Genomic DNA, 13,714 nt, shown 5'->3' with positions numbered 1-13,714 from the left:
TTCCGTAATATACAACAACTTTATTGGCAATAGACAACAAAGACACAATCATTCGAAAATTACGGAAGTCTGGATAAAAATTACGGAAAATACATGCGGAATACCGCGGAATTACACGGAATACCGCCGGAATGTGCCAGTATGCAGAATTTCGGTATGACGGCATGCGGAATTGTCCCGGAAACGGAAATGGGCTCTTCCGACCATGCCTGCTAGGCACTGGCCAATGCATGGACTTAAGACCTCAAGAAGCATCTACAGGTGAGACCTATGCTTCTGCTGTATAAGCAGCTGCATGATTGCTGAGGGAATGCCTGTCATCTGTGACTTGCTTGTGCATGGCTGCACAGCTACGGTATCATCCGGGCTGCACAGAAATGTGGACGGTCTGCGCTTGCTTGCTGAAGCATTGAAAAGATGACTCCCAATTATTGACTGAGTGAAGATACAATACTACAGTATACTTTATGTGCTTGAGTATAACAATTTCTGATATAGTAAACTTCTGATATAGTAAACCATGTGGCCCGGTCCCTTGGCGCTTATTATAAAGGGATTCTACTGTGATGTAGATGTGAGACAATGGGAGCCCCAATGGTGCAGTAAGCCACAGTGTTGAGTAAAATATATAGTGGTGGTTTGTGGTACTCACAAAGGAGGGTTGTGTACCATACGGGCCACTGAAGGCAAGTGGAGATCAACAAACCGAACTCCACTCAGGTGTCCAGCTCCACTGGGTGTGGTTGCGCTCTTGTTAAGAGATTCCAGATGGTTATGGGGATAAAACGCCCAACCACGTAGAACACCTCTACCGGGGAAGGGTGGGTAATAGAAGGGGGAAAGAGTCGCCTAAGAAGAACCTCAAGGATTACACATTGGTATGGGGAATAAAGGAACTTTAATATGCACTAGGCAACGGGTTTCGTCGGTCCTTGCCCACTTCCTCAGGCCGAATACAGTGCCAAAGCAGATACAAGCCGAGTGTGAGACGCCTCTCGGCAAACAATTTTTGCTGTTTTTAGCACAGTTTTACTACTCTTTGGGTGCCTCTTTCTACTATATTGTGGAAAGCAGCTAGAGCCTTTGGGAAGGATGTTATTTCTGTCTGTGTCCCCACTGGAGAGATTCCCCCTCACTTCCTGTCTCTGAGGACTCCATGAGACATTATGGTTTTCTTGCAAATATACATTATTGTCTGTGTTTTTTTTGTGTGGTATATTGCAGAAGTTACTTGTTGCTTAAGCAGCTGGGTTACCCAAATATCAGAATTCATTATGTCCCTGAATGTGTAAGTAGCCCCCCAGTATAGGTAATGAGGGGTGTCCCCAGTATAGGTAGTAAGAGGTGTCACTCATAGGTAGTGAGAGGTAGCCCACCCCCAGTATAGGTAGAGAGATGTCCCCTGGTATATGTAGCCCCCCAGTAAAGGTAATGAGAGGTGCACCCCATGGTAAATGGCACACCAGTATAGGTCGTAAGGCATCTCTCAGTATGCTGGTGCAGTATGAGGGAGCAGGCATGGCGCCCATGGCATGAGTCATGCCTGCATCCACTAGATACGCCACTGTACACAACAGCAATAAAATCCATAAAGTAAACTTGTGAAGTTTGGGGAGGGGAGAGATTTCTCCACCAAGCCGTTCAGCCACAAGGACCGCGAAGCACGGCCGTACTCTGCCTACGCAGTAGCACGGGTCTGATTGGTCTCGGCTTTTTTCTTCAGAGCCCGGGTGGGTCCGCCTTATTATTATTTTTTTATTATTATTTAGTATTTATATAGCACCGACATCTTATGCAGCGCTGTACAGTATGTATATTGTCTTGTCACTAACTTTCCCTCAAAGGAGCTCACAATCTAATCCCTACCACAGTTATATGTCTATATCATGTAGTGTATGTATCGTAGTCTAGGGCCAATTTAGGGGGGAGCCAACTAACTTATCTATATGTTTTTTGGGGTGTGAGAGGAAACCGGAGTGTCCGAATGAAACCCACACAGACACAGGGAGAACATTCAAACTCCTTGGAGATAGTGCCCTGGCTGGGATTCAAACTGGGGACCCAGTGCTGCAAGGCGAGAGCGCTAACCACTACGCCACCGTGCTGCTCAACTAGGCAAGTGCAAGCCATCAACAAGCAGTTTTGCGGAGGGGACAGCAGAGGAGCGCCAAGGAGGAGTGGGACAGGCGAAGCCTCTTGATCATCCAAAGGCTTCCGTCTATTCACTTGTTTTCCTACACGTTTACTTTAAAGTGGACCTGAACTCTTGCACAGGACAGAAGGAAAACAGAGAAATGCACCCTCTATGTATTTACAGAGTTGAGCCTGTATAATTCACCATCATCTGTGACTAGTCACAAATGTAATTTGATCTCTTAGCTCTGTCAGCTGGCTGTCTTGGCAGAGCAGTTAATTTTTAAACACAGGATGTTAACCCTCTGTCTGCATCCATGAAAGCAGGAAGTAGACACACTGCAGATTTATTACAGGGTTTGTATCAGCTGTAACAAAGAAATGCTTTTCTTTAAAGGTTATTATGCTGTTGCTTACCTTTTAGCGCAGAGAGGAAGTTCTGAGCTCAGGCCCGCTTTAATGAACCAGTAGTGACGGGATGTGATTGGCTCTGTCTATTTGTGTTTCTGGGTCACTGGAGAACGTTATGCTCATCTCTGATAATCAGGATTTAATGTAATACGATATTTTTGGAATTTCCATCACGCTTTATCCTGTGGGGCCTTTATTAATGTCGTTTTATCTGGACTCTCCTGGTTGATAGTTTTTTTGCTTAGTTGTGCCGCTACCATGGAATGGACTTAGTAAATCTGAGCTGAGGGAGGAGGACAGTTTAATGCGGTAGAGCGTGCTGGGCTCATATTAGCTCACTCATCTTCTCTGTCACCAGATAAGGGAGCGCAGAGCCTGCTCTCCGCTAACAGCCTTCTGTAGGAAACCGTATAACTCCTGCTTGTGACGGTCACTATGGGAATATTACATGCAGATTAGATTCCAGCACGGATCTGGTTTTGTGAGGCCTTCGAGTGCTGTGATTCCATTATAGTATATTGCAGATGCAGACTGGACCCAGGGGGAAACTCAGTGGTCCTAAGTGCTTCCATATTGGAAGGTGGAGCCAGGAGACATGAGGATGTGCCAGGCCTGGCTTCGTGGGGGATAATTGGCAGGAAGGACAACAGCTTGAGGCAGGTTACAAACAAGCGTTGTAGGTGCAGTGCAATCGGAGGATCGCACCACACCGTAGCATTAAAAATAGCCTTTGGAGTTTACCGCGGCAATGTGCTGTAATCTCACTTCTGGCTACAAGCCAAGCTACAAGTTAGGCCCTCTAGTGCACACTTCCTGTGACGAAAATACAAAGAGCACAGAAGTGTATTGACAAAATACGCTTCCACACATGCGCAACGCGAACGCAAAACAGTTTCAAATATCTGCATCTTACATAATCAGCATAATTACAATTTTGCAAAATTTTGCGTAAATGTTCGCAGTTATGCCTATATTTAATTACGACTTGCAAACTAAATTGATTTCCTAGTCATTCGTAATTTCGCATAAGAATGTGCATAATTTTCGTGCGATTTCACGTAATTTTGTGCCGAGTTTGGAGGTTAATACCAAAGCCCCCATACATGCTATTGACACTAAAATTGCTACCTATGTTAAAGGGAATAGTGGGTACTAGAGATGGCCCGAATGGTTCCCGGCAAACTTCCGGGGTTCGCGATCACGGAGAACCGCAAACTTTTCCGGAAGTTCGATTCGCCCCCATAGTGCATCATGAGGGTCATCTTTGACCCTCTACATCACAGTCAGCAGGCACATTGTAGCCATTCAGGCTACACTCCCTCCTGGAGGCCCTCCCCCCCCCCCCCCTTATAAAAGGCAGGCAGCGTCAGGCTTTTCACTCATTTGTGTGCCTGCAGTAATTAGTGAAGGGATAGCTGCTGCAGACTCTCATAGGGAAAGCTTAGTTAGGCTCTTGTAGGCTTGTTAGCTTGCTCCTTGCTGATTCTTATTGCTAAAAAAGCACCCCACAACAGCTTTTTTGAGAGCTAATCTTGTTCTTGTGATCTCTTTTTTTTTTCTGTGTGTGTCTCACTGACACTTGTGTTGCATAGAAAGCCTTGCTAATTCCTACTGTGTGTGCCACTGCCAGACCCAGCACATTCAGTGACTACTACCTGTGTGTGTGACAGGTGCACATTGTAATACCCACTGCATATACCTACCTGTTGTTCACTGTGCACCCACCCACCTACGTGAGCGCACACAGTAACACTGTGCCTGTCCGGTACCTGTCTGTGTGTGACAGGTGCACATTGTAATACTCATCATTGCATATACCTACCTGTTGTTCCTACGTGAGTGCACGCAGTGTGATATACCACACCATGCATACCTGTTAACTGCACCTGTGTGACTGCACATTGTATTACTCAAGTTAGTGCATACCTTTCACTTCATCCCCCCCCCCCCCCCGATATGGACAAAACAGGTAGAGGCAGAGGTAGAGGCAGACCCAGAGGAAGGCCACCCGCAGGTCTATGCAACGTCGTGGTGATGTGATTTCGTGCGGCCCTGGACCAAAGTACAGTGCTCAGAAGAAGGCACGTCCCATCAACTCCCAAGATTGTCAGGGCGTGGTTGACTATTTAACACAGAACACCTCCTCTTCCACAGCCGACAGCGCTACACCAAGTACCACATCCGCTACATTTGACAGTTCGCAGGAGTTATTTGGTGGGGAAATCACTTATACACAACCATTATTGTTACAACCAGATGAAGGCGCTAAGTAAGTTACACCACCTCATATGTTAGGCGACACTATGGACGTAATGTGTGCGGAGGTTGATGATGAAGTACCTGCTGTTGGTGCAGTTTTGGAGGTGTCTGAGGCAAGCGAAGCTGGGCAGGATGATTATGATGATGACGATGATACGGATCCCACGTACCGTATGTTTCGAAAAGAGGAGATGACAGTTCACAGGGGGAGTCAGAGAGGAGTAGGAGGAGACGAGTTCCTGAAAGAAGCAGGGGGAGCTCATCGTCAGAAACAGCTGGTGGCAGTGTCCGGCGCCGTGTATCGCCACCTATGAACAGCCAGCCAACATTCCCTTCAACGTCAGCTGCTGATGCCACAATAGTGCCATCACCCCAGGGGGGCTCAGCGATTTGGAAATTTTTTAATGTTTCTGCCTCAGATTGGAGCAATGCCATCCGTAGGGACAAGTGCCTTACGAAGGCACATGGAGTAAAGGCGCAAACTGCAATGGGAAGAGAACCTGAGCAAAAGCAGCACACAAAAGAAAAGCCACCCTCCTTCTACTCTTCCTCCTTCAGGTGCACCATCCTAAGCCGCTTTCTCCCTTGCACCTTCACAGCCACCCTCCTCCACTCCACCTCTGACCTTGAGCTGTTACTGCTCCTCTGCCCACAGCAGCCAGGTATCTGTGAAGAAAATCTTTGAGCGGAAGAAGCCAATTTCTGCCAGTCACCCCCTTGCCCGGCGTCTGACAGTTAGCTCACTAGCTGTTACCATACCAGCTGGTGGACTCTGAGGCCTTCCGTAAATTTGTGGCCATTGGGACACCGCAGTGGAAGATGCCAGGCCGCAATTATTTCTCTAAAAAGGCGATACCCAAATTGTACCGTGAAGTTTAGAGGCAAGGGGTGTGCTGTGTGGGGAGCGACTTAGTCTTGGGGCAGGCAGTCACACGGCGTGCAGGCAGAGATGCTGGGTGTTCATTGGGACACCGCAGTGGAAAATGCCAGGCTGCAATTATTTCTCTAAAAAGGCGATACCCAAACTGTACCGTGAAGTTGAGAGGCAAGTGGTGTGCTGTGTGGAGAGCGACTTAGTCTTGGGGCAGGCAGTCACACGGCGTGCAGGCAGAGATGCTGTGTGTGAGGACTGACTTAGTCTTTCGGGGAGGCCTGACCATGCTTTGCAGACCACGTGGTCAGATGGACCCTTGACCCAACGCTGTGTGCCAGAGATGACACCACTTGCCTTTCAATATCACGGTACAGTTTGGGTATCGCCTTTTTTGAGAAATAATTGCGGCCTGGTATCTTCCACTGCGGTGGGTGGCTTTGCTTTTGTGTGCTGCTTTTCCTCAGGTGGTCATCCCATTGCAGTTTGTGCTTTGTCATCATGTGCCTTCGTAAGGAAGTTGTCCCTATGCGGGTCTTGGTCTTTCCACAGCTCAATTTTTGGTGGCAGAGAGTACAGATGGCACACAAAAAAAATTCCACACCGCTGAGCCCTGGGGTGATGGCACTTTGGTGGTGGCTGCAGAAGGAGTGTTAAGTGGAGTGCCAGAATCAGAGCAGGAGGAGGAAGATATGTAAAGCTTCCGTGCGGAAGATGAGGTGTTCTGTGTTAAATAGTCAACTACGTCCTGACAAACTTGGGGGTTGTTGGCACGCTGCTTCTGAACACTGTACTTTAGTCCAGGGCCGCACAAAATCACGACAGCATAACCTCGAACAGACCTGCTGGGTGGCCTGCCTCTGCCTCTGCCTGTTTTGCCCATATTAGTGAAAGGTATGCACTGACATGACTAATACAATGTGCAGTCACACAGGTGCAGTGAACAGGTATGCAGTGATTGGTATTACAAATATGCAGCTGTCACACACACAAGTACCGTGAACAGGTGCAGTGACTGACTGGTATATAACACTGCGTGCGCTCACGTAGGTAGGTACGTAGGTGCACTGAACAGGTAGGTATGCAGTGATTGGTATTACAAATGTGCAGCTGTCACACACACAGGTACCGTGAACAAGTGCAGTGACTGGTGGTATATAACACTGCGTGCGCTCATGTGGGTGGGTGGGTGCACTGAACAGGTGGGTATGCAGTGACTGGTATTACAAATGTGCAGCTGTCACACACACAGGTACCGTAAACAGGTGCAGTGACTGGTGGTATATAACACTGCGTTCGCTCACGTAGGTAGGTGGGTGCACTGAACAGGTGGGTATGCAGTGATTGGTATTACAAATGTGCAGCTGTCACACACACAGGTAGTCACTGAATGTGCTGGGCCTGGCAGTGGCACAGTAGGAATTGCCAAGGGCCAGCAGCTGCGACTGACTGACAGGGCTGTATATGTAACACATGTGTCTGTGGGACACACACACAAACACACACACACAAAAAATAGATCAGAAGAACAACATAAGCTCTCAAAAGAGCTGTTGAGGATGAGGAGTGATTTTTAGCAATAAGTATCAGCAAGGAGCAACTTAACAAGCCTAACACAAGAGCCTAACTAAGCTTTCCCTATGCCAGCAGGTTCTCTCCCTTCTCTAATTACTGCAGCCACACGAGTGAGTGAAAAGGCTTATGCTGCCTGCGTTTTATAAGGGGGGGGGAGGGACTCCAGGAGCGAGTGTAGCCTAATTGGCTACCCTGTGTCTGCTGACTGTGATGTAGATGGTCAATGTTGACCCTAATGATGTAGTATAGGGGGAAGGTCGAACTCGTATATAGTTCAAGTTTCAACGCGAACCACCGAAGTTCGCGCGAATAAGTTTGCGATCGAACCGTTCGGGCCATCTCTAATGACGAGGAGAGGAATGGTAAAGCTCTATAGGACTCAGAGCCTTCTCCCTCCTTAGGTGAGTATCTGTGGGTTTTTTTTCTTTCTATTTTTGGCTTTAGACCCCCTTTATTGTAGAGGTGTATTGTTTGTTCATTTGCCCTTTTTAACCTCCTGGGCGATGATCCTGAGCTGAGCTCGGGGTAAGCCGCGGCGGAGGATTTCTCAGCCCCTGGTGGGCCGATTGCCACACTTTGCTTTGTTACATGCAGCTAGCACTTTGCTAGCTGCGTGTACAAGCCAATCGCCGCCGCTCCGCGCTGATTCACCGCTACCCGCCGCGTTAGTTGCCCCCCTAGACCCCGTGCGCAACCTGGCCAATCACCGCCAGGCTGCGCTAAGGGGTGGATCGGGACTCCCCCAGATGCCATGACATGAATGACGTCGATGGCGTCATCCCGATCGTCACCATGGAGACGGGGGAAGCCAAACAGGAAATCCCATTCTGAACGGGATTTCCTGCTTGCTCTGATCGCCGGAGGCGATTGGAAGGGGTGGGGGGATGCCGCTGCATAGCGGCTATCATGTAGGCTAGCGCTAGGCTAGCTACATGATTTAAAAAAAAAAAATTAAAAAGTGCTGCGCCGCCTCCCTGGGGATTTTATTGTATCGCCAGGAAGGTTAATCTTGAAGTCTAGTAAAATGAATTTGGTATTGTAGTGCATTATCTGCCCGACTGATGTTATCGATGATCCTGGAATATCTCTCCTTATATTCCATTTACAGATTTCTATTTATTTCGCTTCAGGTTCACATTCATATATAATCTCTGCTGACTTTGGATAGGAACGCACTAGGCAGAATCGCATATGCATTTTCCATAGCACATAGTGGAAAACGCATATGTGATTCTGCCCAGTGTGTTCCTACCCTTCTACTGCCGCAGAACCATTATAATTGTAAGAGGCTTTAGGTTTTGCACATGTGGCTGCAGCGCTAAGGCAAGTTTCACGCTTTCCGCATGCGTTTTCATGCAATGCAAAATCGTATATTGCAGGTCACCTGATGTATTCCTATGGGCTTACTACCATTGGTAAAAACATTAAAGATTTTTTGCATAGTGAACATTCTGTGCTATTTTTTTCACATATAACAATCGCACTCATTTTTTATTTTTTTTTAATTGGCACTCATGTGTCGCTTTAATGTAAAATATGCCCAATTATGTTTTTCCTGCTCCTGTCTTCTGACTGCAAATGAAAATGCAAAAAACGCGCAATGAAAATGTAGGTGTAACGCAGATATAAAACATGCAAATGCATAAAAAAAAAAACACACAAAAACGTATGTGGAAAGACGCTTGTTTTTTTTTTTTTTTGCACATGTAAGTGTAAGCCCTCCCCAAGTGCAACTTTGCTTTTATTCAGTCATTTTGGTGTCACTTTTATTATTTTACAAAATGTACAAAAAATATTTAGGGTGGGTTGTTGACCATGTGATTCTGCCTACAAGAATGTGCAGGCCTGGATTTACATCACAGGAGCCTATTAGCATAGATGTCCTGGCACCCTACACTTCTCCCTCCATGAACTTACAAACTCTTGCCAAACCGAACAACAAGTGTACTGGCTGGCCCAGCTGTCACTTCTCCCTTCCCTTGCCCGTCATTGGTAACTACAGGTGTCCCTTAGCATTAAGTAGCCACCTTTTCATCATCAAGCGCCAGTAGGCATGTGCCTACAATGTTTTATAACAAATTTCATAGGGAGCCAGGTACTATGAATTTACAAATTTATTAACGTATCAATTGTATTTTTAAGCATCAACTTCACGCATTAAAATCAATTAAAACTCTCTATATAGCAACCTACAATGAGGAATTCCCTGGATCTATATAGGTGCACCTATAATTAAACAGTTACCGGTAACTGCATCAAAAAATTGATTATTTTCTTCAGGCCCCTTTAAGATAGCACGGGTTATTCCATTGAGTATAGTTATATTGGTCACCAAAAAACAATGCTCTTCTTGTCCAAACCCGTGTGCCACTACAGCACGCCTCTTACAGATAGTAATACGCTCTCATTACGTCCACATATAATTAGTGTACAACCCTGTAGCCAAAGCAACAACCAGACTGATTAATGAGGTTACGTTTTCCCCTTGCTTGAAACGCCATGCAGTACTGTGGACACAACTCGAGCACCGCTCGTTCACTGTGTATAATTCACAATTGGCCGGCAAGTCAGTACTCACGCTACCAGTATGGATAGCCGCTTGGCTGTGAGCCGTCCGAGGACAAGTTGCTGATGTCTGTTCATTTTCCGCGCTATGTAGCACCGTCTAGGTGCATCGGCTAACCAAGGAAGAGAGCGGAGGCACGGGAGGACTAGCGTGGTGACGCGCACTTACGTGACGCGTTTCGCCCAATCGGCTTCTTCAGACGTGATGTCAGTCTGCCCTGCTTCCTGATTTTATACAGGTACGGACGACTGCGTATGTTACGCGTGACGTATAGCAACACTTTAAGAATCAGTAAGGGCTCCATCTTGTGGACACTTTCAAGAATGCAGAAAGATATCACTCTAAAGGAATATCTTCAAGTTCATATCGCTATTTAAGTCATAGGGTTGCATTGAATATTCAGTGCGGAAAATGAACGGACATCAGCAACTTGTCCTCAGACGGCTCAAAGCCCAGCGGCTATCCATACTGGTAGCGTGAGTACTGACTTGCCGGCCAATTGTGAATTATACACAGTGAACGAGTGGTGCTCGAGTTGTGTCCACAGTACTGCATGGCGTTTCAAGCAAGGGGAAAAAGTAACCTCATTAATCAGTCTGGTTGTTGCTTTGGCTACAGGGTTGTACACTAATTATATGTGGACGTAATGAGAGCGTATTACTATCTGTAAGAGGCGTGCTGTAGTGGCACACGGGTTTGGACAAGAAGAGCATTGTTTTTGGTGACCAATATAGCTATACTCAATGGAATAACCTGTGCAATCTTAAAGGGGCCTGAAGAAAATAATCAATTTTTAATGCAATTACCGGTAACTGTTTAATTATAGGTGCACCTATATAGATCCAGGGAATTCCTCATTGTAGGTTGCTAAATAGAAGAGTTTTAATTGATTTTAATGCGTGAAGTTGATGCTTAAAAATAAAATTGATACGTTAATAAATTTGTAAATTCATAGTACCTGGCTCCCTATGATATTTGTTATAAGATATGGTTTGTTATAATAGGTGAGACGGTGGATATAATTGGAGGTTGATATCCTACAAAAGTTCTTTATTTATTAATGTGCCTACAATGCCTTATGGTAAATCCTGCCCTGAGAATGTGCCTAGCAAGATGCATGCTGGGAGATTTACAGGTGTCCCCTAATAGTCTCTGCCTCTCTGTAGTTCTGTAATAGCAGATGCTGGAGATTTCATAAATTACGGTATTCCTATAGAAATTCCACTATAGTGCCCTTTTATCAACAAGGCAGATTTTATGCTAGGTACACACCATACAATTATCTGGCAGATTTACCTGCCAGATCGATTATTTTCAACATGTCTGATCTGAATTTGGATCGATTTTTTTTTTGATTTTCCAATCGTTTTTTTATATTTTTTTCGATTGTTTTTTTGATCGTTTTCATAGAACAAAACGAAAATCAATAAAAAAAAAAAAAGATTGAAAAAATGTTTAAAAAAAGATCGGAAAATCAAAAAATCTATTGAAATTCAGATCAGACATGTTGGAAATACAGTAATCGATCTGGCAGGTAAATATGCCAGAAATTGTATGGTGTGTGCCTAGCATAACTCCTGTTGTCTTCAAGCTCAGTTAGAAAGCAGGCAGATGCCAAATGTCGTGTCTCGGGAACAATGAAAAGACTAGCAGTGTTGTCTGGTCTCTGGCATATTAAAGGATTATCTGTGAATTATAGGATTATGGGCACATGGGCTATGACGCGATCTTGCTTTCTATTGTTATTCATTTTTCGGTTGGCCTGCTCTGTGGTTGTTCCATAACCTGTCAAGTTCCTGGCTGCCCTGGGAAAGATGTTTATCTTGGCTGGGTCACGCTCATTTTGTCACTTTTATTACATCCAGGGTGTGATTCTGGCTTTGGGCATGCTTTAGCAAAATATTTGGATGAACAAGGCGTCCTGGTCTTCGCTGGTGTTTTGGACAAGAACGGGCCCGGAGCTGTGGAATTAAGAAGATTCTGTTCGTCAAAACTGTGCTTAATCCAACTAGATGTTACCAATTCTGGAGAGATTGAGGCAGCCTACCAAGAAATCAACCGTCAAGTGCAAGACTCAGGTAGGAAACTTTATCGAATGTCTCCAAAGACGTAGAGTTTGGCAACCTGCACAATGTACAAGCATATCGGAGGGCTTAGTGCTTCTGTTCCTGGCTGGTGAGGTCAAGTAGAGGTAGATCACCCTAAAGGCCTGAACTAGCTGTGCATATTTGGATTTCGAGGAATTCAAATTTCCGCATTTCCGATCGGAAATTGCCTTTTTTGATTGGAAAATGGAAAACAGGAATCGGAATTCTGCGGAAATCTGATTTACCGCGACTTGGTAATTTTGGACCAATCACAGAACGCGGAAGCATTGGACCAATCAGAGAATGCAGAATTTTTCTGCAAAAATCAGATCACCATGGTAATTTTAGACGAATCACAAGATTTTCTGATTTCCTGCTTTTCCGATTTATTTTTAATTTTTTTTGCTTTCTCTGATGCAAAAAATGACTAATAAAATACTCCTCAAAAAATGGAAAATTGGACAAAATGTAAATCAGAAATTGGCATTGGTGGAAATTGGAATTTCCGCAGAATCGGATGTGGGCATTTCCAATCATCTCTAGTCTGCACCTCAGTACTAATAAATGTCAGGTGAACCCCTGATGGCAGGGAAAATTATTAAAGTGAACCTGCAAGAAGTTTTAAATCAGGATGATACCATCCTGATTTAGACAAAAAATCTCCTCAGCAGCACTGAAAAGGCTTGGTGTTCCTTTAACCACATGCCGACCGCCTTAAGCCGATGGGCGGCGGCAAGGGCTGGGCCCAAACGACCGCAATACGCCCATCGGCGATGGCAGGCATGGTTAGGTGGAGATCGCGTCAGCAATGACGCGATCTACCGCCAGCATCTGGCTCCGCCCACTCTGCGCCGTAACCCGCCGGCCAATTAGCAGCGCCGGCAGGTTTCAAACAGCGCGATCGGGCCAATGAGAAGTGTATAATACACTTTGTTATTGTAACAAAGTGTATTATACTGGCTGCCTCCTCAGCTGATGGTCACTCGTCGTGCGACTATCAGAGAGGACAGGCAGCCTTGCAGCTAAGTGAAAACGCACACTTTTTACCCACACAGACCCCCCGATCGCCCACCACAGCCCTCAGAACCCCCCTGCTCACCCCAGCACACCACATTTTGCACCCAAGCACCCCCATAAAACCCATCAATCACTCCCTGTCACTATCTAGCGACGCTATCCCCTCGGTTAGATCCCTAACTGCCCCCTAGGGTCCCCTGATCACCCCCCCTACCCTCAGATCCCCCCTCCCAGACCCCCTCCTGTATACTGTATACAGCTGTATAGCTGCCTTACCCACTGATCACCTGTCTATCACCCCTTGTCACCACCACCAATCAGAGCAGACCCTAAACTGTCCCTTGGGGGCACCTGATCACCCACCCAGACCCGCAGATTGCCCTCAGACCCCCCCCCCCCTCCTGATAACCTCCCCAGTACATTGTTTACATCTATTCTCCCCTGTAATCCCTCACTGATCTCCTATCGTCACCCCCTGTGTCTGCCACCCACCAGATCAGGACCCAGTCTGCCCCGTGCAGCACCTACTCAACCACCCACACCCTTAGATCGCCCTCAGACCCCCCCCCCCCCCCCCCAAATCCCCTTCCCAGTGCATTGTATTTGATTGTGCTGTAATTGTATTTGTGCTGACATTGTATTTGTGCTGACATTGTATTTGATTGTGCTGACATCATATTTTATTGTCCCATGATTGGCTGTGATTGTGCTGTGATTGCCCTTTGATTGGCTTTGATTGCCCTGTGATTGCCCTTTGATTGCCCTGTGATTGGCTTTGATTGGTCTGTGATTGTC

At 46.2% G+C, this 13,714-nt stretch overlaps 1 protein-coding gene across 1 annotated transcript in view; it reads left to right on the top strand.

Annotated features, from left to right (window-relative positions):
- The window catches only part of HSD17B2 (hydroxysteroid 17-beta dehydrogenase 2), an 88,327-nt gene that overhangs the window by 39,932 nt on the left and 34,681 nt on the right, over positions 1-13,714 (top strand). Inside the window, exon 2 of the mRNA XM_068259454.1 lies at positions 11,681-11,893. Within this exon, the coding sequence (XP_068115555.1) occupies positions 11,681-11,893 (213 nt within the window). The remainder of the gene's footprint in view (positions 1-11,680; positions 11,894-13,714) is intronic.

This window comes from Hyperolius riggenbachi, chromosome 11, assembly GCF_040937935.1.
Source record: "Hyperolius riggenbachi isolate aHypRig1 chromosome 11, aHypRig1.pri, whole genome shotgun sequence".
Classification (NCBI taxonomy): Eukaryota; Metazoa; Chordata; class Amphibia; order Anura; family Hyperoliidae; genus Hyperolius; species Hyperolius riggenbachi.
The sequence above is the reverse complement of the archived record's forward strand: the minus strand, read 5'-3'. Positions and strand labels throughout refer to the sequence as shown.